We start from the raw sequence: 23670 nt of genomic DNA on the forward strand, positions 1-23670 counted from the left end.
CAAGCAGGAAGGAATAAAACAAAGACCTAAAGCATATTCTCTCTCATTTTTCCTCTCAGTACTGGGGACTGAACCCAGGGTCTCTATCATTGAGCTACATCCCCAATCTTTTCAAATTTTTATTCTAGACAGGGTCTCACTAAGTTACCCAAGCTAGCTTCAAACTTGCAATTCTCCTACCTCAGTCTCCCAAGCACCACCACCATGCCTGGCTCTGAAGCATATTCTTAATTACTACCATTTCGCTAAATGAAGAATCTCAAAGTTCAATACCCTAAATAATAATGTAAACACATAAGGGTAATGGCACTTTTTTTTCCTTCATTTTGAGATAGGGTCTTGCAAAGCTGCTTAGAGCCTCACTTAGCTGCTGAGGGTAGCTCTGAACTTGTGATCCTCCTGCCTCAGCCTTCTGAGCCAGTTGAATTACAGGCTTGCAACACCACAGCTGGCTAATAATTTCATTTTCTCCCCAAAGATTAACATTAGTAGAAATCAAAATGGATAATCCAAAGCTTATAATATATTTACTTTTTAACAGTCTTGTCAGTAATACAAACATTTCCTTTTGAAGATTTATCTATATACATACACACCCGAGGTTAAGTTCAAATTCTCCTAAAACTTTAGGTCAAAACCATCTAGTTAGGTACCTCATGTTAGGTGCAAGGCAGGCTGAACTAAGTTGTCTGCAGGGCAGGCTGAACGAATGTTAGCTGCAGGATAACCCAGGGACTCAACCCCGCCTCTGTCTGGTCCTTTATCATCTGTTTGCTTCAAGTCTGAACACTCAAACTCACTCAAGGCTGAACACTGGACCCCCACCTGTCTGGTGCAACAGAAACCACATCTGACACTTGCCTTGTCTGCCTGAAGGCCAACGATGGCACCCTTAGCAACCACTGTATGATCCAATCACTATACACCAACAAGGCAGCTTGCAGACCCAAAGACCCCATGAGATTTTGGCTATAAAAACTCCCTCCTGCTGGGCCCTTCTCTCTTGCTCGTGCTCTCTCTCTCTCTCTCTCTCTCTCTCTCTCTCTCTGGCGCGCGTTCTTTCTCCCTCTCAAGCTCACTCTCTCTCTCTTTCTTCTCTCACTTTCTTCTCTTGCGCACTCTCTTTTCTCTCTCTTTTCTTCTTTTTCGCATTGTTGCATCAAGATCTCTTGGTCACTCCGAGTGTTGTGGTCACTTTTCTTTCATCCCAGATGTATTCATTACTGCATCTTGAATTATATAATCTTTGAAAATTATATAATCTTCAAAAGAAGATTATAACATTTTCATAAAAGTAAATATTAATAAGCATTTTGTTAGCAAATAAAGTAAAATAGGAAATACTATGAATTCATACAAATAATACAATAAACCTCTGCTCACCTAATATCCAAACAAGCAGTTAGATCAACTAGAATTGTTTTTATGTATTCCATGTTCTAATGTTATGAAAGTCAGATAAGCAAATATAGTAGAGGATCTACTCAAAAAACCCAACAATATTAGAATTATGACAGCTTCATCCCTTGCATTTTTTACAAGCCAATTATCAACAAATTATTCTCATAATGAGTCTAGGCATCCAAAATACTCATGTACTCTTTTTCTTTTTCTTTTTGTGGTGCTGGGGATCGAACCCAGGGCCTTGTGCATGCATGGCAAGCACTCTACCAACTGAGCTATATCCCTAGCCCTTATGTACTCTAATCATCAAATAAAAGGACAAATTATATTCTTTTAGGATTAAACATATTTTGCTATATTGAAACTCTTTTGAAAGATATAGAACTTATTATAAAAAAACACCTTAGGAGCTGGAGATGTGGCTCAGTTGGTAGAGTGCTTACCTTGCATGCACAAGGCCCTGGGTTCAATCCCCAGCACCACACACACACACACACATACACACACACACACACAAAAAAAAAAAAAAGGAAAGAAACACCTTAATAGAGATTGTTCAAATTACCTAGAACATGGCTGACTCAGTCTGAATATAGTACTTTATCATATATTTTTCAGATCTCAATAAGCAACCTGAAGATATCAAGCAATTACTTACCATTAAGAGATTGCTGCCATGCTAAAGCAGAACAAAGTAAGGCTAAGCTTTTTCCACTTCCTGTGGGGCTCTCCAACAAACAATGTTGACTACCATTTAATCCTCTGACAATCTACAGATAAAGAAACCAATAAAAAGTCAATAAACAGGGCTAGGGATATAGCTCAGTTAGTAGAGTGCTTATCTCACATGCACAAGGCCTTGGGTTCAATCCCCAGCACCACAAAAAAAAAAAAAAAAAAAAAAAGAAAAAGAAAAAAGTCAATAAACATTTTACTTTATTAGGTTTCTCTATCAGAAGTACAAATAAACAGCAAGAAGAATCCCATGGAACATAAGAATAGCACAAGGAAGAACCAATATTTAATTAAAACTAGACTTTATTCCTTTATACCTCTCCCTAAAATTATTTTGATTTATAAGCATACCAAGCACAACAGAAGAAATGAAAAAAGCAATTTTTCCTTCAATTATACAAGCACCAATCATTTCTATAAAATTGAAATACATTAGTACCTATGAATATCTTTGATGAAAATAATGAAAGATACTGTTATACAAAGTGTTACAACCACTTTGTAAAAAAAATTAACACTTTGTAGTAAAGTTGAAGATGCCAAAATCCAGTCCTATTATATAACCCAAACCTTTTCTATATGAACACATAAAAGTTCATAGCAGCATTGCTTGCTTATTGCAAAAGAATGTAAACAACCTAAACACCCATAGGAAAATGGAGAGATAAATTCTAATATATTCATGCAATGAAATGCCATGCCACAATTAAAATGGATTAACAATCAATAGAGCTACATCTTATAAAGACTCTGGGCTAGGGATATAGCTTAATGGTAGAGTGCTTTTCCAATATGTGTGAAGTCTTCGGACTGATCCCCAGCACTGCAAAAAATAAAAAGTTCTACAGAAAAATCAAAGTTTAAAACTGCTAGGCACAAGTACATACCTGTAATCTCAGCAATTCAGAAAGCTGAGCTAGGAGGATTGCACGTTAGAGGACAGCATGGTCAATGTAACAAGACCTTGTTTCAAATTTTAAAAAAGCACTAGAAAGTAAAAATAATAATAAAAAAGCACTGGAAGAGGCTGGGATTTTAGCTCAGTAGTAGAGTGCTTGCCTTGACGTGTGAGGCACTGGGTTCAATCCTCAGCACTGCATAAAAATAAAGAAAGTAAAGGTATTGTGTTCATCTGCAACTAAAAAAAAATTTTTAAAAAAGAAAAAAAAAAAGCACTGGAGGGCTGGAATTGTAGTTCAGTGGTGGAGGGCTAGAGTCGTAGCTCAGTGGTGGAGCAATTGCCTTGTGGGGCACTGGGTTCAATTCTTAGCACTGCATATAAATAAGTAAAATAAATAAATAAATAAAATAAAGGTCCATCAACAACTAAAAAATTTTATAAAAAAGCACTGGAGAGAGGCTGGGGTTAAGGCCCAGTGGTGGAGTACTCACCTAGAACATGCGGGGCTCTGGGTTCGATCCTTAGTACCACATAGAAATAAATAAATAAAAATACAGGCATTGTGCCAACTACAACTAAGAAATATTTTTTTAAAAAAGCACTGGAGGGGCTGGGGATGTGGCTCAAGTGGTAGCACGCTCGCCTGGCATGCGTGCGGCCCGGATTCGATCCTCAGCACCACGTACAAACAAAGATGTTGGGTCCGCCGAGAACTAAAAAATAAATATTAAAAAATTCTCTCTCTTAAAAAAAAAAGCACTGGCGGGGTTGGGATTATGGTTCATCGGTAGAGCGCTCACCTCACACATGCAAGGCCCTGGGTTCGATCCTCAGCACCACATAAAATAAATAAATAAAATAAAGGTATTGTGTTCAACTACAAAAAAATCAATATTAAAAAAAAAGGGCTGGGGATGTGGCTCAAGCGGTAGCGTGCTTGCCTGGCATGCGTGCGGCCCAGGTTTGATCCTCAGCACCACATACAAACAAGGATGTTGTGTCCGCCAAAAACTAAGGAATAAATATTAAAAAATTCTCTCTCTCTCTCTTTAAAAAAAAAAGCACTGGAGATATATCTCAGTGGTAGAGCACCAATTAGTTCAATCCCCAGTACCACCAGAAGAAAATTCTAAAACCATTGGAAACACAAAGAACAAATTCAGAATATTAATAATCTGATATAGGGTAAATATGACCAAATATTAAGATTTAAAAGCTGGAAAGCTGATTTACTCAAATGTGCGTATTAATTTTCTAGATAATTAAAATACAATCAGCCTCTGTATATATGTTCTGAATTTATGGATTGAACAAACAGCAAATCAAAAATATTCATAAAACAACTATTTACACAGTATTTACATTGTATTAGGCATAGGTGATCTAGAGATTAAATGACCGATATATGCAAATAGTGTACTGTTTTATATATAATAATAATTAATAATATATATGAATATATATATATAATCTGCAGATTTTGGTATAAGAAGTAGGTCTTAGAACTAATCTTGCACAGATACTTAGATACTATACTGCAAAGAAAAATACTATTTGTAAAAGACAATGTTTTCTGTAGAAAACATTAATTTATTAAATAGAAATTCCAAATGAGCTGAGAACATTCTTCAGAAAGTTCTTCCCTGCATACTAACTATAGTCATATACAGTTCAGTAGTGATCAATATTAATTTTCCCAAAGGTTAGGTGTTTTTCCAAATGAACCCAGCAAATATTATCTATCTAAACACTATCTGAGAATATAACTATAGTCACATACTCAATGTATTATGTTACAAACCATAAGTATCTATATCTAAAAGACTTAACTGCTGAAAAACACTTACAGAATTCATCATAGCAAGCTGTGATGGGTAAGCTTTACAAGGAAATTTGATCTTCACTCCGCAAATTGTATATTCAGACCACATTGAGGACATCCTGCTTTCTTGTTTACTTTAGATTCCTAACTGCAACAGAAATGAAAATCAATACTGAAACAGTGTCATTCTAAGAAAACCAGACACCCAACAGTAAAACAGAAGTCTAGAAATAAAAAATGGGATTAGTGGATTAGTAAGTGTATAAACAAAACAAAGGGAAGCAAAATAAATTTCCTATACTTATAAATAAATCAGTGGTCAAGAACATGTTTTAAGAGTGACAGGTCTGACATGGTGGCACATGCCTGTAATCCAAGTAATTCAGAAAGATGAGGCAGGAGGATTGGAAGTTCAAGGTCAGCAACTTATCAAGACCCTTAGTAACTTAGTGAGACTCTGTCTCAAAATAAAACAAAAGGGATGGGGATACAGCTCAGTGGTAGAGCACCCCTTGGTTTAATCCCCAGTATCACCTAAAAAAGAAAAAAGTCTGACAAATCTGGATTTGTATCTCTACCCTACCATGTATTCATTGTGTGACTGTGGGGTTTACTTTTCTAGACTTTGATATCCTCATCCATAAAATAAAGATAGTAACAATATCTAACCCATAATACATAACTTAATAATTGTTATTCTTATTTTGGTTATATTGTTATTATCAATCTACCAATAGGTTCCTAAGGCAACTTTCTCCAATTCCATAGCACCACTCTTTTTCTCCTATTCTATTCCTGTTTCCTCTTCCTGAAGTTCTCCAATTAGAAGGGAAAAGCTGTGGACCAGGTTTCAGGAAGCATAGATTCTAGATGAGGTCCTGAAAGTTCTCATATAAATTATTTTTAACATGTCTTTTCACTTCTCTGGTCTAAGGTCCATGTCTGTAATAATCCCTAATTTAAAAATTGTTGCCAGGGAGAAAGTGCCTTCAGACATAGTAGGTACTCAATAATTCTTATTTAAAGGTCAGTAACTATAATGGAAAGAAGATGGGCCTTGGAGTAAGGTAAATCCAAGTTTGAATTCCAGTATGTGAATCACTTAACCTCTTTCTCAAACCTTGTTTGTGAAAATTAGCCAAGACAGAATGTGCATAACCCAGTATCTGACAGAGATATGATTTACTTTAATCCTCATCTCTTTTAAACCACTTTCTTAACCGAGAATCCATAGATGTTATTCTGAGAATGTAACCTCTTAAAATTGCATGCAGAAATTCCTCTGCATGATTGCATTTTTCTGAAGAGAAAGTTCATAGATCTCTCTTCCAATTCATATATCCTACAGAAACCAAAAAAGGGGAAAATTATATACATTTACACACACACACACACACACACACACACTTTTTATCAACTAAGGAATTTTTGCAATAGTGAAAAAAGTGTTAAATTCATCCTGGGGATAGAGATAGTTAAAATAGCTATTATGAAGCCAAAAACAGCCTTCACCAGTTTGTGTTTCAAAAGAAGTTAAGAATCACTGCATTTTCCAGTTCTAAAAAGGATTCTGTGATTCCATCTGTGAAGCTCTGAGAATGAGGTTTAGTGCAATCTAACATCAATCTGAATCAAGACGCAGGCCTACTAAACCTCATCCCTGGCCTGGCTGTGGCAACATTCCTCTCATAAAGAAGCAGCTTCCTCTACCGACAGCATAAAGGACAAACAAACCGTTCAGCCTCCCGCCAAGAGGCAAAGAGGGCCCAGGGCTCACGTCATGCCTGTGCTCACGTCATGCCTGTGCTCAAAGGAGGTAAAGATGGGTTCCCTTCCCCTTACCTCCCGCGGCCAACTGAGGTCCCGCGGCCTAGGTGATCTGGTCCACCCAGGAGAGCGGGAGAGGCTGCCAAGACCTTGGCAGAGGAACCCTGCTAGGCGCCCTACCCCCAGACCTCCCGCAGACATGCCGGTGCTGAGGGGAAACAGAAGCAACGCGGACTGGGCTCCAACTCATGGCGGGGAGGATAACATCTTTGAGAGCAAATAATGCAGACCTCCTAGCAGAGAAAAAATGGCGCAAGCCTTAATTCTCTCTTTTCCTCGCAGACTATTACTCCCTGGTGTGTCGCGAGTTCCAGCCGCTTTACCTTTTCCCGGCTCCAGCTCTCATTCCTCTCGGCACAACTCCGAATGAGTTCCCGCTTCCCACCCCCTTGACTCCCAACACCCAATCGCCGAGAGAGCTCACACAACCAATCACCCGCCAAGACCGGAAAGCAAATAGCCAATCCCAGCGAGAGGTTAGGGGGCGAAAACTCTAGCACCCAATGGAAACCTCCAAAATAAGAACCGACCCAATGTACTTGGAGGCGCCAGAAAGCAGCCACCGTAGAGGGAAGAGTGGACTGGAGTAAACCCCAGGGGCTTCTTTAAAGAAAAATTGCCTTCTCGGCTCATCTTTTCAAATTGATAGGGGTTAGCCGAGCAGCCAATTCCCTGGAAACTAACGCTCATTTTGAAGGTTCGTAAACCAAAGAAAGGATACATCTTTCTAAGCCTTGCCAAGCTATTCTCTGGTGCCGCTCAATTTGAATCTCCCAACTTTACAGGAGCCATAGTATAAAAAAAAAAGAAAAAAAAAACGGAATTGCTAGACTACAGAACCAAACTAGGCGAAAAGATTCTGACAATTGGCAGTTTAAAAATCAAGGCTTTCCCGGATGATAGAATCTGCCAGAGATAATGCTCTCCAAAATCTCCAGCAACAGATAGATCATTTCTACTTACTTTAACGCTTACTTGCTTTCTATGCTTCCTAAAACCAGTGTATTCTTCTTTGCCATGTACAATTCAGTTTCGTCGAGGTAGGGGGTTAGGGTTGATCTCGCCAAATTTATTTATTGTTGTTTAAATTCTGTATGACCAACAGGGTGCTTACCTGTAACCCCAGCTACTCAAAAGATTGAGGTAGGAGGATCTCAAAGTTTCCTGTCTCAAAAGTCTGGAGGCATAACTCAGTGGTAGAGCACCCCTGGGTTCGACTCCCAGTACTGGGGGAAAAAAATCTGTGTAACCTACACTTGACTCAAATACTATTATCCCAAAAAAGGCAAAAATCTGAGAGGGTTTCTTAAATTCATATGACTAGTTTGGGGAGGGAGGTTTGCTGGGAGTAGGGAGCAGAAGGCATTCACAGTTCAGTTGTGCATATCCTCAAAATAATAAAACTTGTCATATAAATAAATTATGCCCGTTGACCTAGTAATCTCAGACCCAGAAATGTGTCCCAAAGACATAATGTAAAAGAAAAAAAGGTGGTAATACCTCAATTCGTAACACTACTTACCTATTTGTAATACTGCCAAAAAAAAATTAGATTTCCCATTCTAGGAGATAGTTATATCAATTAAATAAATTATGAAGCCAATAAAATTATTTTAAAAATTAAACTACTTGCAAGAAAAAATATCTTATAAAGTGAAAAAATCAGACTCCATGTTGAATGTTAAGAATTTAGTAATGTGAAAATACATATGGATAAACACAAAGGAGTAATTTACTATTACAAAGGGATGAAGAATAATTTATCTTAAAAAAATCCTTAAAAGAAACTGCAGATTGTTATTTTCCTCTTACCATTTTTTAAAAGATCAAATAATTGAAGTAACTGCTCCAGGGTTAACTATCATATTCCTGACTTAAATTCCAAAGGCTTTCAATTAACTCTAACCTCTTATTGCCATTTAATGTGTGGGGCATAACAGAAAGTGATATACCTAACTTCTGGAACCAGGCAATCCTGGACTTCAATACCTTCAGCTGTTCCTTTCAGGGTTACAACTATTATGGAATGAAACACCAAAAACTAAGTTCATTTGATAAAGAATATGAATGTTTATAAATCAATATCCAAAATAGCTGCACACATCTGTTTTCACTTGAATAAAAAAAATCATTGTGACAAATTTTATAACCTTAACTTAAAATACATGAATATTAACATTTACTAATATATTTACACATTTATTTACATCATCATCAACAAAGCTGATGAAAAACAGCATGTTATTATTTTAACACAGCAGGTTTTGACCAATCTTTTGAAAAATCAATCCAGAAAATGTGCACTGCATTTAGTTAGAAAACATACTTCAACCTTTTCTGAAGTCCTAAGAGGTACCTATTCACACAAAATATTCCAAGGCCTCAGTTTAAAAATAAAACAGGAGCAGCTGTATTTAATCTTATGAGACTACAAAACTGCCTTGTTTAAAAATATGAAAATTCTTGTGGTATTTTTTCATCATACTCTTTTATTCTTCACATCAAAATTACTTAATTACATTAAGCATCTAATAAAAAGTTACAAATATTCTATCACGCATGATACTATACACTCCATGATTGGAAACAGCTACAAACTAGTTTTTATAGAATATCATTATGAGGTAGGGCCAGTAGTAACCCCATTTTACAAAGAAAGAAAATGAGATGTGACTATTTGCTAGTGAAAAGGTTTGAAGTTAAATTTCTTTCCTTAAAAAACACTTTATTAGCTTGCTTAACTTCTTTTACCAGCGAAAAGGCTTGTTTCAAGCCGGGGCAGGGTGGGTTGGGGTGGGGGACAATTGAGGTATATCCCAGAGAGCAAAGAGAAGTACCTTCTACAATGGACACTTAATTTTTTTTTTTTTTAAAGAAAAATGTAGATTATGGTTTTCTTAATGCACCTACCTAATCAATGGGAGTTACTAACAGAGAGCTGCAAAATCCTTCAGCAAGACAGTATTTGCCACATTTTAATTTTTCCTGAGGTTTAAACACTGTATAATATTTTCTCAAAGATCTTCTCAAAGGAAAATGTGAATCATAATCCTGATGATAAACCAAGAGCTCTTTAATCCAGTGGGGTTTATTGCTCTAAGTTTCTTTTAATTTGATATATATTCCCATCTCTGAGAATTAGATAAGTTAATAAAGCATTATAAAAATAAATGTAAAAAATAAAATAAATGAGACTTCCTTTCAGGTTCCTCTCCGCACAGAGATGTTTCTATAAACACTTTTAAACTAGTATCTTCAAATTCCAAATTATTCAAGTATCTCTTCAAACATATGGCTTCATACATTAGTAAAAATTAAAGCAAATATTTGAAATCTTTAAATCATCACCTGTAATTCTATGGAAATCACTTACAGAAGCTACTTGCCTTTTGTTTAAAGCCTTAATACTGTTTCTTGAGAACTAGAATATCAACCTGCATTACTATTACTTGTATTACAAGTCTTGGGATTTCTATTTGGATATTTAACTCCTAATTTTTCCTGAATTCTCCCTTTGCTTAATCCCTTTTTCACCCTCCCATCCTTTGATCTTTGTCATACTCTGTTACAAGCCCACGGGTAAAACACTAGGGCTACCCACACACTCATTTTTATGAGAAACATTAAATTAAAGGCATGGCAGTCTTTCTTTGCTTCAAAAGCTAAGTACAAGGCCAAATTCCCATTCCAGTAATGAGTTTCTTAAATGTGTTCCCAATGGTAAAAAAGCTCAGCTACAACATAAACATACCAGCAAAGTAGATCCAAAGACGTGCCAATCAAACACAAGCAAGCATAATTCTCAGAGAGTTCTAAATTGTATTCATGTTGAACTGAATCAATTCAGCAATTCCAAGACATTACTGCTCCCACTCAGTTTAGAGCTGCTATAAGATGCAGATTCATGATGGATATATGCAGTGAACAGCTTCGTTTTTTGTTTCAAAATTTTTTTTTAAATTCCACTAACACTCATGTTTATTATTTCAATTATTGTACTCTCAATACAATGACAGAGCTGTACATCAGGATCCATGCTTCCGGTGTCCCTGGATCCATTTTTGTAAGATGGATCTTTACAGATTCGAGACCATCCACTTGGTTTCTCCTTTATTTGTTGAAGACCTAAAACGCATAAAGAAAGAAAAACAAATTAAGCCAAGAAATCTGGAAAGTAATCTGCCTTCTCATTTAAAATACTTAGATGACTTCTGAGCGTGAGTTATCACTTACGTGTAATGATTGGGTCAATGTCTCTTGTCTGAGTGGCAACATCAGAGGCACAAACTTGTCCTATTTGAATCAGCAAAGACATAATATCCTCATACAGTGGAGGAAATGCTCGACAAAAAGACACTAAACTTGGAAGAGTTGGCATGAAAAAAGCATACCGTTTAGCCTGTGTTAAAACTGTTGGAAAGAAATCAAATAGAATTTTTTTTACTTTTCAAATATAAATTCTACATACACAGCTTATACAACAAACTAAGGCCCCTATTCTATACTAGAGATACTGTTAGAGCTCACAATCTAGTCAAACATCCAAGATATAAATATTTATTGTGCCCAAGCACTATGATAAGTGCACTGCCTGCTTTTAATTTTCACAATTTTATGAATGAGGAAAGTACTATTATGACATCCATTTTACATGAGAAAATTTAAATAAACCTTAGTTAAAAAAAAAAAAAAAAAAAAACTTGTTCCAAGTCACACAGCCATTTAGTGGTGAAACTGGGATTAAATTCAGGTAATATAAACTCTGAACCATTACAAATAATTATGAGGCAAATAAAATGAAAAGAAAAATGAACAGAGTAGCCTGGGGAACACAGAGAAAGAATACTAAATTAACTAAATTTAATTAATTAAATAACTTTAAAGGATTGAATTATTGTTCATATATATGTGTTGAAAATTTTTTTTAGTTGTAGACGAACACATACTTTTATTTATTTTTATTTGGTACTGAGGATTGAACCCAGTGCCTCACACATGCTAAGCACAGCCCAGTCCACATATTTTAAAGTAGTTTATTTTCATACTATTTTACTCTACAAACCCGAAAGTGGTAAAAATGTTAGGATATGTTTTAAAACTTAAGAAAGCAAATAAAGAGCATGTGTAATAAATCACAGCTTGTTTTCTACTGACATAATTATATTCACAAACTAAATTTGACTTCCATTTACAAGATTTGGAAAATTTAGTCTACTGTAAGTCTGTATTCTTACTCATTCACAAAATAAAAGATACAATTTGCCTACCTATTCATCTCTTCTATATAATAAATCACATTTCTAAATAGAAAATTTTTGAAAAGAAGAATAAAACAAAGATGGTGTAATTAAACCAATAATGAAATATATTCCATCATACTGTTTCACATTAACACACAAAAAAACAAGTCATTAAATTCAGAAAATACATGTACTAATGTATGTTAGAAATTTTTGTTATTGATGTTGACTGTCTACAAACCTGTCAGCAAAGTTCCCATGACATTTACAGCTAAGCGCGCCACACTAAGTGATTTTGGTAATGCATACTGGATACACAAGTGGGAAAGCAACTGGATAGCAAATATCTGTAATATAAAATCCAAGTGTTACATATTTCTCTTTTTTTTTTTTTTGGACCCAGGGGCACTTAACCACTGAGCCACATCCCTAGCCCTTTTCATTTTTAGTTTGATTAGAGTCTCACTAAATTGCTTAGGACCTCATAAAGTTGCTGAGGCTGACTTGGAACTTGTGATCTTCCTGCATCCCAAGATGCTGGGATTACAGGCATGTACTAACAACACCAACGAAAATGTTACATATTTCTCAAGAAAAAATTTTAAGTATTAAAAATTATAAAATGTTTTTATATAATTAGGAACATTCCAGAGTTAAATCAAAATTTTCTTAAAGCTCAAAAATGTTTATTACCTGTTTTTCAAGTTCTGGCTGTGCAATAAGCTCAGGTATAAAATCCAGACAGATGTGCATAGATGGAATACCTGCGACTGTCAGAGGCAAAAGTTCACATGGATAACCCTATCTCAACAAGAAAGGGGAAAAAGTTAAAAATAACTATGTCAAATAAATTAGATAAAAACATAAATGAAGGGTTTACTTCTTTTCTGCAAAAGATGTTCAGAAGGCTACAGTGCCCTACATGTATCCTGGCATTAAAATTTTCTGATGAACAAGAATAGAGATAAATTATTTGAATACTTTATTAGGTTGAAAAAAATCATAAAAATTTGAATTTTTCTCTATATTGTGAAGGACTATGATCATTTATATTACTCTAATTTCTAACTGACCTCTATTAAGTTAGTATTAAAAACACCCAATATATATAAAGTTCAACCACACAGGAACTCTTTGAAAACACACCTGAAAATGAACAAGTTTAGCAATGTTGGGATCTGCAATGTACATTTGGTGCAACAGACAACAGATAAGGCACTGAACTTCCCGGAGGTTACAGAGCAAATTGTCTTCTCCTTCCTCCATTTCCTTATTTGGCGTGCTGGTGGTAATGACACTTTGAACATTCCTTAGCAAACCGTCTGGATTGACACCTTTTGCTTTTTCCTCTTCAGTAGGTAAACAAATCTCTAAGAGAATCTGGACAGCTGCACTATCCTACAAGCAAATGAAACAGAATGAAGGTAAGAAGTTTTTGAAATGGTGGTTTCAAAACCCTATCTGTTTTTTCTTTTCACATGAACAGAAATTACAAAACAAGTAGTTTCTTAAAATACACACAAACTGCACATTTTAGAACAGAAGTGAGCGATTTATGGAGCACTTCTTTAGGGTCATGAACCCCTTAAGAATCAAAATAAAACTATATACTTTCTTCCCATAACATATATAAACAAACACAATGCATAGTCTCAGGGGTCATATATTTCTAAGGCAGATCCATAGACTCCAGTTTAAGAACTTGGACTAGAGGGGTACTCTGATTTACTGACATCCAAAACTGGCCCTAGCCCAAAATAACTTCTATCAAAATATCCCTTTCTTCTTCTTTATCTCCTACTTTTCCCAGGATCTGAATTATATTGCCCTCTTTTTCTCGTGTGGCTATCAATTAATTAATTTCTCTGAAATTAATAATAATAGTAATAATAATAATTAATGCGTAAGTCACTTCCCATATCTCTTTTCCATTTCAACTTGAAGACAGGGTCTTTAGTGGCCCTAGTTTTGCAAGAGATTATACCTCATAATCCCATCTACCTACACAGCTCACTGTGGCTCAGCCTATAAGCTTTTTTAAAAAAAAAAAAATATTTATTTTTTAGTTTTAGGTGGATACAATATCTTTATTTTACATTTATGTGGTGCTGAGGTTCGAACCCAGGGGCTCATGTATGGTAGGCGAGCACTCTACCACTGAGCCACAATCCCAGCCCTCAGCCTACAAGCTTGAATGTCATTTCATAGAACAACAGCTTGAGGGGTGATCTACTTGAGGCCACTACATATGAAGGACAGCTATAATCACCTTCATCTAGATGAAGGAATTTTAGAAAAGAGAGAAAAATACATATGACGTGCATCTCTGAAATCAGCCACTGCCTGAGATAGAAGAAAACCTGAGCTAAGTGTTTAAAAACCTGATGATTATAAAATAAGGTTAGTCTCACTTTACAGTCTGTGCTGTGGCTGAGGGATTTTTAGTTTCTGATATTCTGTTTAGTTTTGATTTTGTTTCCAGTCTGTGGAGCCAGAGTGCCTACACACGAACCCTAACTCTGCCATTTACCAAATGCATTATCTTGAGTAAAGCACTTAACCTGAGCCTCATTTTCCTCATCTGCGAAAATGAAAATAATACTTCATACCTCATAGGTTGGTTGTAAAAGTTAAGTGATAATATGTGTAAATAACTTAGACTAACACAACCTAAGTTTTATATAGGGGCTGGGGTTGTGGTTCAGTGGTAGAGCGCTCGCCTAGCACGTGCGAGGTCCTGGGTTGGATCCTCAGCACCACATAAAAATAAATAAATAAAATGAAGGTATTGTGTCCAACTACAACTAAAAAATTAAAAAATAATAAGTTTTATATAGACATTAATTATTATAATCCTTAATCTCTTATCCTCACTTTTAGGGAAAGATTTATTTTAGAAATTTTTTAATGTACTGTTGTGTGGATATCCAAAAAAGAAAGTGGGGCATCACCTTGTAAGCAAACATATTAATATTTCTACAGTAAAACATACCAATAGTCATATATTAAGTGAGAAAAAGACTTTATTTCAATATCACACACTAGGGATTGTGCACCCATATCATTACTCCTAATTCCCCTTATTGCCAATGAGCAAGTTTCAGAATATATATTTCAAACTAAAAGGCATGTCTAATTTGATGACCTCAAATTGCATTATTCAAAAATGACAACTTAAGCTGGGTGTGGTGGTGCACACTTGTAATCTCAATGACTCAGGAGGCTGAAGTAGTAGGACTGCAAGTTCAAGGCCAGTCTCAGCAACTTATAGAGACCCTATCTCAATATAAAAAATAAAAAGGTCCAGGAATGTGGCTCCATGATAAAGGACCCCTGGGTTCAATCCCTAGTACCAAAACAAAATACTACTTAAGAGTTTCAGGGAAATTATACATTGTTATAAAACTTTTCTAATAAAAACATGAATTACATATACTGTCATAATATTTATCACTGCCTAACATTTTACTATATATGTACTCATTTTTCTGTTTACGCTTTCTAATATTTAATTTCTTTTTCTAACATTTGCTCTTAAGAAATAAATAACCAAAGATTTTGTCTTCTTCACCAAGGTATCCCCAGTCTCTGGCACACAAATTTCCAATAAACATTTGTTGAATGAGTTCAAGAGATAACTATAAACCACTGAACTGTTAAAGCCTTATATTTTGTTAAAATATAAATCTTATCTATTCCTGGTTTCAGTCCATCCAATATACAAAAACAAAGGTCACATCATTATAATAGATTCTGTAACAAAAGAAACAGCAGAATAAAATAGACACTAGTATTGCTGTATGTATATACATGACTGTATGACCAATATGATTCTGCAACCTGTACACTCAGAATATTGAGAAATTATACCCCATTTGATTCAAATGTATGATATGTCAAGATCATTGTACTGTCATGTGCAACTAATTAAAACAAATAAAATACAAAGGTTAAAAGAAAGAAAAAAAAAAGGAATGCACGGCACAATATGTCACTGATATACACAGAGGACACAATATGTTATCTATTTCACTGATTTAGAAAGGAAGCCCTTGCCCTTTGGACCAAAATTTTATGTTAGTAAAATTTACCTGAGCAGCCAGTAATGCATTTTTCAGCTCTTCTCTGGTAACTTCTGGGGCATCAGTTTGTCCAACTAAACCTATTGTATTATTCTGGGAAGGCCTATCTTGCTCTGCTGTTTCCTTCAGGTGAGCACTAAGGTAAGCTTTAGATGCAAGAAGATATCCATTCAACATGTGTAGAGTAATATCCATTAGTGGGGGGCATCTAAACACAGAAAAAGGAGAAGAAAAATGTATCAGAAAGAATATAAATTAGTAACAACATGATGAATTCAGTTTAAATAATTAGAAAAACTTGAACAGCAGAGTAGTAACTTTTCCCACTGAAGTATTTGTTATCAAAAGTTTAATGAATCGGGGCTGGGGCTCAGCAGTAGCACACTTCCCTGGCATGTGTGAGGCACTGGGTTCGATTCTCAGTACCACATATAAATAAATAAAATAAAGATCTGTCAACAACTTAAGAAAAAATTTTTTTAAAAAAGTTTAATGAATCTTTCGTTTAATAATATCTTTCGTATTTGAAGGTAATATAAATAGTATTCTCTTTCAACTTATCAGCTACAATAAAATGCAGCGCAAGTGCTACTGAAGATATTCCTGTTTTGCCGAAAATGCCACTACCAATAGGTTTTTTAGATACAAGCCTGCAAAGCAGCTGTCCTCAAAAAGGCATATCCGTTATTGATAAGATGGAGACTAGATTTTTCTTTTTACTTGTCTTTGACAAAACAAGACAGCAAGACAACTTTTTATTCCAAGAGTGGTTCATCCACTAACCTGGGGAAGATATTTCCTAAGCTTCAGTCTCCTCATCTATAAAATAGGTACACAATTATTCATTCCTTGAAGATTGTTACAGATTAAACTTAAGTGAGGTAAAAATAAAAATGAAAAATAAATTTAAAAAAGAGAGAGAGAAATAATCTCTTGAATTTTAAATGCCAATTCCTTAGAAAAAAATAGAAATTTTATTTCTCAATGCAAAAAAGAATAAGTGTTTCTCATGTTTGAGGCAATGCAAGAAGGTTTAGAGGAGAAATGTTTCAGTTATGAGAGCCTTAACCCAATCAATTAGTGAATCAATTCTCTGGTGGGATTAACTAAGTATGACTGAAGGCAGGTAGGGTAGCTGGAGGAGGTGGGTTAGTGGAGGTGGGCCTTTGGGATATATATTTTGTTTCCCAGGAGTACAGTCTCTCTCTCTGCTATCTGATCATCATGTGAGCTGCTTCCCTCTGCCACATTCTTCCACCATGATGTTCTGACTTACTTCAAGCCTCAAGGAATGGAGTCAGCTGTCTATGGACTGAAACCTGTGAAACTGTGAGCCTCTAAATAAACCTTTCCTCCCCTAAAATTGTTCTTGTCAGGTCTTTTAGTCACAGCAGTGAAAAAGCTGACTAAAACACATCCAAAGCAAAAAATAATAATATTTACAAATGTATAAGTACACAGAAAAATAATGCTACATATACACCACTATAATAAAACCAGGATTAGTCCAAATGGCCAATGAGGAATTTGGTTTTACCAATGTGGGAATAACAAATATAAGAGCAAGACTTCTTACCATACATCTTTTCTTTGGTTAATCATTTTATATGTTACAAAGTGTTTACCTATTAATATATACACTATGAAAAATTTTATACTACACAAGGAAGATGGAATACTACAACGAACCCCTAAGAACTCATCACCCAGCCTGAACTGTTATCTACACATAGTTAGTCCTATTTCAGAAATACCCCAATCCACTTTCCAACCACTAACATTGGATTAATTCAAAGCAAATCCTGAGTGTTGTAATTTTTATATATGTATATGTTATATGTGCAATTTCATTTTTATTTTGTGTTTTCTGGTACTGGGGATTGAACCCAGGGGTGCTTAACCACTTAGTCACCTCCCTACACTTTTTGTTTTTTATTTTGAGATGGAGTCTCATCAAGTCGCAAAGGACCTTGCTAAGTTGCTAAGGCTGGCCTCAAACTTGCAACCCTTCTGCCTGAGCCTGCCAAGTCCCTGGGATCATGGTTGTGTACCACCACATCCAGCTATATGTGCAATTTCTTTTAAAACCATAAGAAGGACCACTTGGTAAAAATAAAATAAAATTTTAAAAGATGAAAAAAAATTAAAGCCAGGCACAGTGACACATGCCTGTACTCCCAGTGGCTCAGGAGGCTGAGGCAGGAGGATCATGGGTTCAAAGCCAGCCTCAGCAAAACTGAGGTGCTAAGCAACTCGGTGAGACCCTGTCTCTAAATAAAATACAAAGCAGAGCCGGGGATGTTGCTTAACTTCCAACTGTAAAGTATGCTCTTCTCAAAAATTAAGCCTCTGCTCCAAGCATTTTTCATTCTTGCTTCTATATCTTTGCTCATACTATTCTTCTCAACCTCCCTTGACTCCCTAGCCTCCACCATTACATTATTAGCTCATCTAAACTCACAGTCCTCTTTAAAATACTACTAGGTACAATCTCTTCAACATCCTTCCTGAGCTTTGCATAATATTCACTTACCAAACCATTCATCCACATATGATCACATCATTCAACTTTTCATGTAACTGTGTGCTTTCCCAATGAAGATCATAATCATTTAAAAGACTTATATATCTTATATGTACTCAACTTATATTCCTTGGATATTACTTATCACAACAACTCCAAATTCAAATATTAGTGATTTAATTAAATTCTACCTTTTGAAATGAAGCCACATCAAAGTAGTAGGCAAGGAATTAGAGGCAAATATGGAATCAATGTAGCTAACATCACAACTGAGGATGACAAAAAGGTCAGTTTTAAGGCAAGTAATGGTTCATAATGAACCAGGTTTTTAAAAGCCTTCTCCAACATGCTAGCTAAAACTGTTATTTTTCACTGATCTTGATAATGAGAGAGAGAAAAGACACTACTGATGGTTAACAAAACCAAGAACAACATTTCTTTAAAGCTATGTTTTATTAACTTCATATTAAATATTACACTGAACATACGGTTCATGAATATAAATAATATTAAAAAAAGACAAGAAATCACAGTTCATAGTGCTTAGTTATCTGCAAGAATATTAAGATAATCATTTAAACTAAATTTCTTCTATTTCTATAACAAAACTGAAACTCAAATGACACATACCTGTGAACCCTTTGATCACACCTTAGGACAATGAGAGGATCTATCATCAGGTCATTCTGAGTATACTTTTGTTGTCGTACAAACTTTATGGAAGGCTGAAGTGCATTAACTGTCATTACCCATAGCCTGATAAGAAAAGAATCACATGTTCAAAACAGCTATATTATAACTAAAATTTATAGACATCTAGTCTTCCTTCTTAGAAAGTTATTTTCAGGGGGGAAAAAACTAGGTATGTAAGCTTTGAAAAATTAAAAACTATACACATAAGCCTATTATTATATCTTTAAAACAAATGAAGATATAAAACAGTAAACACAAAGTAGTCTGAAAAGCTCTTCACTGTTGTAATGGAATAATCAAGACATCCAGAATAAAAACTTGAAGTAAAACTAAGACCCCCATTCTACCATTCTTGGTATATATGACTCTGTAAGTCACTGAGCTTCTCTGAACTGTTTCCTCATGTGAAAAAGAATAAGATAATAATCATAAATGAAATAATACCTACCAAAACACTTTGAAACTGTATCTGGCCCCATAAATATGTCATCATTTCAAATTTATTTTCATGAAGCCTCAATGTGAGATACCATTTTGAGATTAGACATTAATAGATTTATAAGTGGTTACTAGACTGTACCTAAGAATTACTAAGGAATATGCCAAAATGAAGGTATCTGATCTCTTATAGTGAAGCCTAGGAGTCCTCTACTCCCACCTCACACACAAAACGTTCCATTTTTAAAAATGAGAGGATAGGCAAGGATTATCACACATATACAAAAATGTTTACTTTGAAAAATATTAAAATACACAAACAGGAAAAAAAAATCTCAAAAGAAATAGAAAATGTAGAAATCAAAACAAAAAAAAATATTAAGCTTTATTGATATCCTGAAAGAATACAATACTTCAAAATGTGGAAAGAAATTTTTTTTTAATTTGTAATTATTTTTTTTTAAATATCATATATAAAACAGGAAAAAGGCATTTTAAAAAGTACAGGCAAAGGCCAGGAACAGGTCACCTATAATCCCAGCTACTCAGGAGGCTAAAGTAGGGGATCACAAGCTTAAGATCAGCCTGGGCAACTTAGCATGACTGTGTCTCAAAGTAAAATTCTTTTAGAAAGAGCTGGGGATGTATCTCAGTTATTAACACACTTGCCTAGCAGGCACAGGTTCTGGGTTCAATCCCTATTAGTAGGAAAAAAAAATGCAGATAAGAGCTCTTAGATGTGAAGAATATAAAAGAAATTTAAAAGTTCAAAGAAATGAGAAAATATAATCAAAAAGCAAAAATAAATAAGGGGGGGGGGGGGGGCAGAAAACCAGTGATTAAGTCTAAAGGTTTAAAATGCAAATTACAAAAAAGAATTTCAGGAAACAGGGGAAGTTACTCAACAAAGAAAACGTCCTAAAAATGAAAGCATTGCTCCTCAATACTACAAAGGCCCACAAAGTGCCTAGCACTATGAATGAGAAATAATAACCATCAAAATACATCATTATGGGGCTGGGGTTGTGGCTCAATGGTAGAGCGCTTGCCTAGTGTGTGGGAGGCACTGGATCCTATTCTCAGCACCACATATAAACAAATAAAATAAAGGTGCATTGACAACTGGAAAAAAATTTTTTTTAAATATTTCATTATGAAATTCCAGAAAACAAGGAGAGAAAAAACAATGGTCACACACAAGGATGATATGATGTCAATTACAAATAGCAATAATGGAAACTCTAAGTCAGTAGAATAATACCTTCAAATTTCTGGGAGCAAAAATGAACTAGATTTTTTTCTTTTCCTAATTAAGGAAATGTGGGAAAGAATTTGTTATTGGTTACTGAGAGCAACAACAACAAAAAAAATTGAACAAATGGGAAAAAGTAAAGTATTAGAGTATGTGTCAGGTATGTGAGAGAGCACTTGTGTAAGAAAAAAAATTATAGGAGGTTGGAATGTAGCTCAGTGGTAGAGCACTTGCCTTGCAGATTCAAGGGCCTGGTTTGAACCTTAGCACCAAAAGAAAAAATATAATCAAGGCTATCGCATTCAACTATAAATATCACTTATGTAGTCATAATAATGTGCACACTGAATATTGCTTTAACCAAAAAAATTTTCGGGGGATTGGGGGGGTACTAGAAATTGAACTCAGGGGCACTTGACCACTGAGCCACTTCCCCAGCCCTATTTTGTATTTTATTTAGAGACAGGGTCTCACTGAGTTGCTTAGCACCTCACTTTTGCTGAGGCTGGATTTGAACTCACAATCCTCCTGCCTCAGCCTCTCAAGCCACTGAGATTACAGACATGTGCAACAGCACCCTGCTTAACCAAAAATTTTGATAGACCTGTGTCAGGAGAAATGGGAAAAGGAGGATTCACAGGGGAGAAAGTAGATAAGAATGCTAAAACCTTCAACTTGTATAATAGGAAATCCACAGATAATTTCTAAATTGAAAAATTAAGAAATCATAGTTATTATAAAAATATTATTGAGAGCTAGGGCTGTAGCTCAGGGGCAGAGAACTAGCCTTGCACATGGGAGGCACTGGGTTCGATCCTTAGCACCACATAAAAATAAACAAATAAAACAAAGGCATGCTTTCCACTTACAACTACAAAAAAAAAAAATTTTTTTTTTAATATTATTGAGGGGCTAGGATTGTGACTCAGTGGTAGAGCGCCTGCCTTGCATACATGGGGCACTGGGTTCAATCCTCAGCACTACATAAATAAAAAATAAAATAAAATAAAGGTATTGTGTCCATCTACAGCTAAAACCTATATATATAAAATTGAGCTATATCAAAAGGATGTAAATGCTAGAATAAAAAAAACAAAACGGGGCTGGGGTTGTGGCTCAACGGTAGAGCACTTGCCTAGCATGTGTGAGGCACTGGGTTTGATCCTCAACACCACATAAAAGTAAATAAACAAAATAAAGGCACTGTGTCCATATACAACTAAAAAATATATATTAAAAAAAAAATTAAAAGAGGGCTAGGGGTGCACCTCAGTGGTCAAGTGCTTGCCTAGTATGCAAGAGGCTCTGAGTTTGATTCCTAAAACTACACACACAAAAAAGGTAAAAGCTGAAAAATAGTTGTTTCTGGGGAATAGGGTATAAAATAAAAGGTGTGAGGCAGACCATATATATTATTAGCTTCTTAAATTTTAGCACATTTGTTAATTTGACATTAAGTAAAACTTAAATTTAGAAAAATATAAATATTCCCAGATCCTACTCCATACCTATTGAATCTCAAGTAACTCAAACCCAGAACTGTGTTTTAGAGCTGATCAGGCATTAGTGATGTAATCTATGGACCAGCACAGTCCTTCTGACTAAAAATAAAGAGTAAATTCAGTGTTCTCATCGCTACATATTGGAATCACCTGGGGAAATCTAAAAATAGATACTGATACCTCACTCCACCACAGACATTCTGACTTAATTGGCATGGGATACAACCTGGGGATCGGGAATTTTAAAATCTCTCCAGGTGATTTCAATCTGTATTTGAACACCAAGCACCCTTACAGATGAATATTTAGATGAATACAGATGAATATTTAGACATCAGGAAGGGTGCATGGCATCCAAATATTAGTAAATTCATAGGAAAGTAGGCAAACAAACACTAAGACAAGCCAGGCGTGGTGGCCCACACCTGTAATCCCAGCGGCTCTGGAGGCTGAGGCAGAAGGATCTCGAGTTCAAAGCCAGCCTCAGCAACTTCAAGGTGCAAAACAACTCAGTGAGACCCTGTCTCTAAATAAAATACAAATTTGGGCTGCAGATGTGGCTCAGTGGTCAAGTGTCCCTGAGTTCAATCCCCAGTACCAAAAAAAAAGACAATTATTAATTTTGGGGGGAAAAAAAGTTGGGCTAGACAAGAAAGGTAATCACAAAAATAATATGTGGAAATATACTGAATACATTTTCCAATGTGTATATTATGCCACTGCTTGTAATTTTCTTAAAAGGATATTCAAGCTAGGCACAATGGCACACACCTGTAATCCCAATGGCTCAGGAAGCTGAGGCAGAAAGATCACAAGTTCAAAGCCAGCCTCAGCATAATACTTAGCAAAGCCCTACACAACTTAGTGAGAGCCTGTCTCAGTGGTTAAGCATCCTTGGGTTTAAAAAAAAAAAAAAAGATTCAAACACAGACACATGTATACATGCACAAAGAAGCTTTGGAAAATTAGTTAAGAATATTCTCAGGCAGAACCTCTGCAATGATATAAGACATAATGATCTAAATCAAAATTAGCCAAAAGTAACTATACATGAGAAATCCACTTTTAAAAGAAATGTTTCAAACTGGAAATAGGCTATCTATTAAAATTCATTTTTAGTAGTTATTGATAGACCTTTATTTTTTTATTTATATGTGGTGCTGAGAATCAAACCCAATGCCTCACACATGCTAGGCAAGTGGGCTACCACTGAGCCCCAGCCCCAGCCCCAGCCCCAACCCCTTATTCTT

The 23670-nt window shown here is 35.4% G+C and overlaps 2 protein-coding genes across 5 annotated transcripts in view; both read right to left on the reverse strand.

Annotated features, from left to right (window-relative positions):
* Brip1 (BRCA1 interacting DNA helicase 1) overlaps positions 1-5004 on the reverse strand; it is a 155211-nt gene extending 150207 nt beyond the window's left edge. The window contains exons 1-2 of the mRNA XM_071602934.1: positions 4888-5004; positions 2063-2174 (exon numbers count right to left, since the gene is read on the reverse strand). Coding sequence (XP_071459035.1) covers positions 2063-2174; positions 4888-4980 — 205 coding nt within the window. The 5' untranslated portion in view covers positions 4981-5004. The remainder of the gene's footprint in view (positions 1-2062; positions 2175-4887) is intronic.
* Positions 5005-8915: 3911 nt separating this feature from the next.
* The window catches only part of Ints2 (integrator complex subunit 2), a 50244-nt gene continuing 35489 nt past the window's right edge, over positions 8916-23670 (reverse strand). For 3 of the 4 annotated variants that reach the window (XM_071603223.1, XM_071603224.1, XM_027950347.2), the window contains exons 19-25: positions 19166-19291; positions 16021-16219; positions 13076-13327; positions 12623-12730; positions 12171-12276; positions 10923-11099; positions 8916-10814 (exon numbers count right to left, since the gene is read on the reverse strand). In XM_071603223.1, coding sequence (XP_071459324.1) covers positions 10645-10814; positions 10923-11099; positions 12171-12276; positions 12623-12730; positions 13076-13327; positions 16021-16219; positions 19166-19291 — 1138 coding nt within the window. In that variant the 3' untranslated portion in view covers positions 8916-10644. The remainder of the gene's footprint in view (positions 10815-10922; positions 11100-12170; positions 12277-12622; positions 12731-13075; positions 13328-16020; positions 16220-19165; positions 19292-23670) is intronic. The other variant, XM_071603225.1, reaches the window with a different exon arrangement.

This window comes from Marmota flaviventris, chromosome 17 (assembly GCF_047511675.1).
Source record: "Marmota flaviventris isolate mMarFla1 chromosome 17, mMarFla1.hap1, whole genome shotgun sequence".
Classification (NCBI taxonomy): domain Eukaryota; kingdom Metazoa; phylum Chordata; class Mammalia; order Rodentia; family Sciuridae; genus Marmota; species Marmota flaviventris.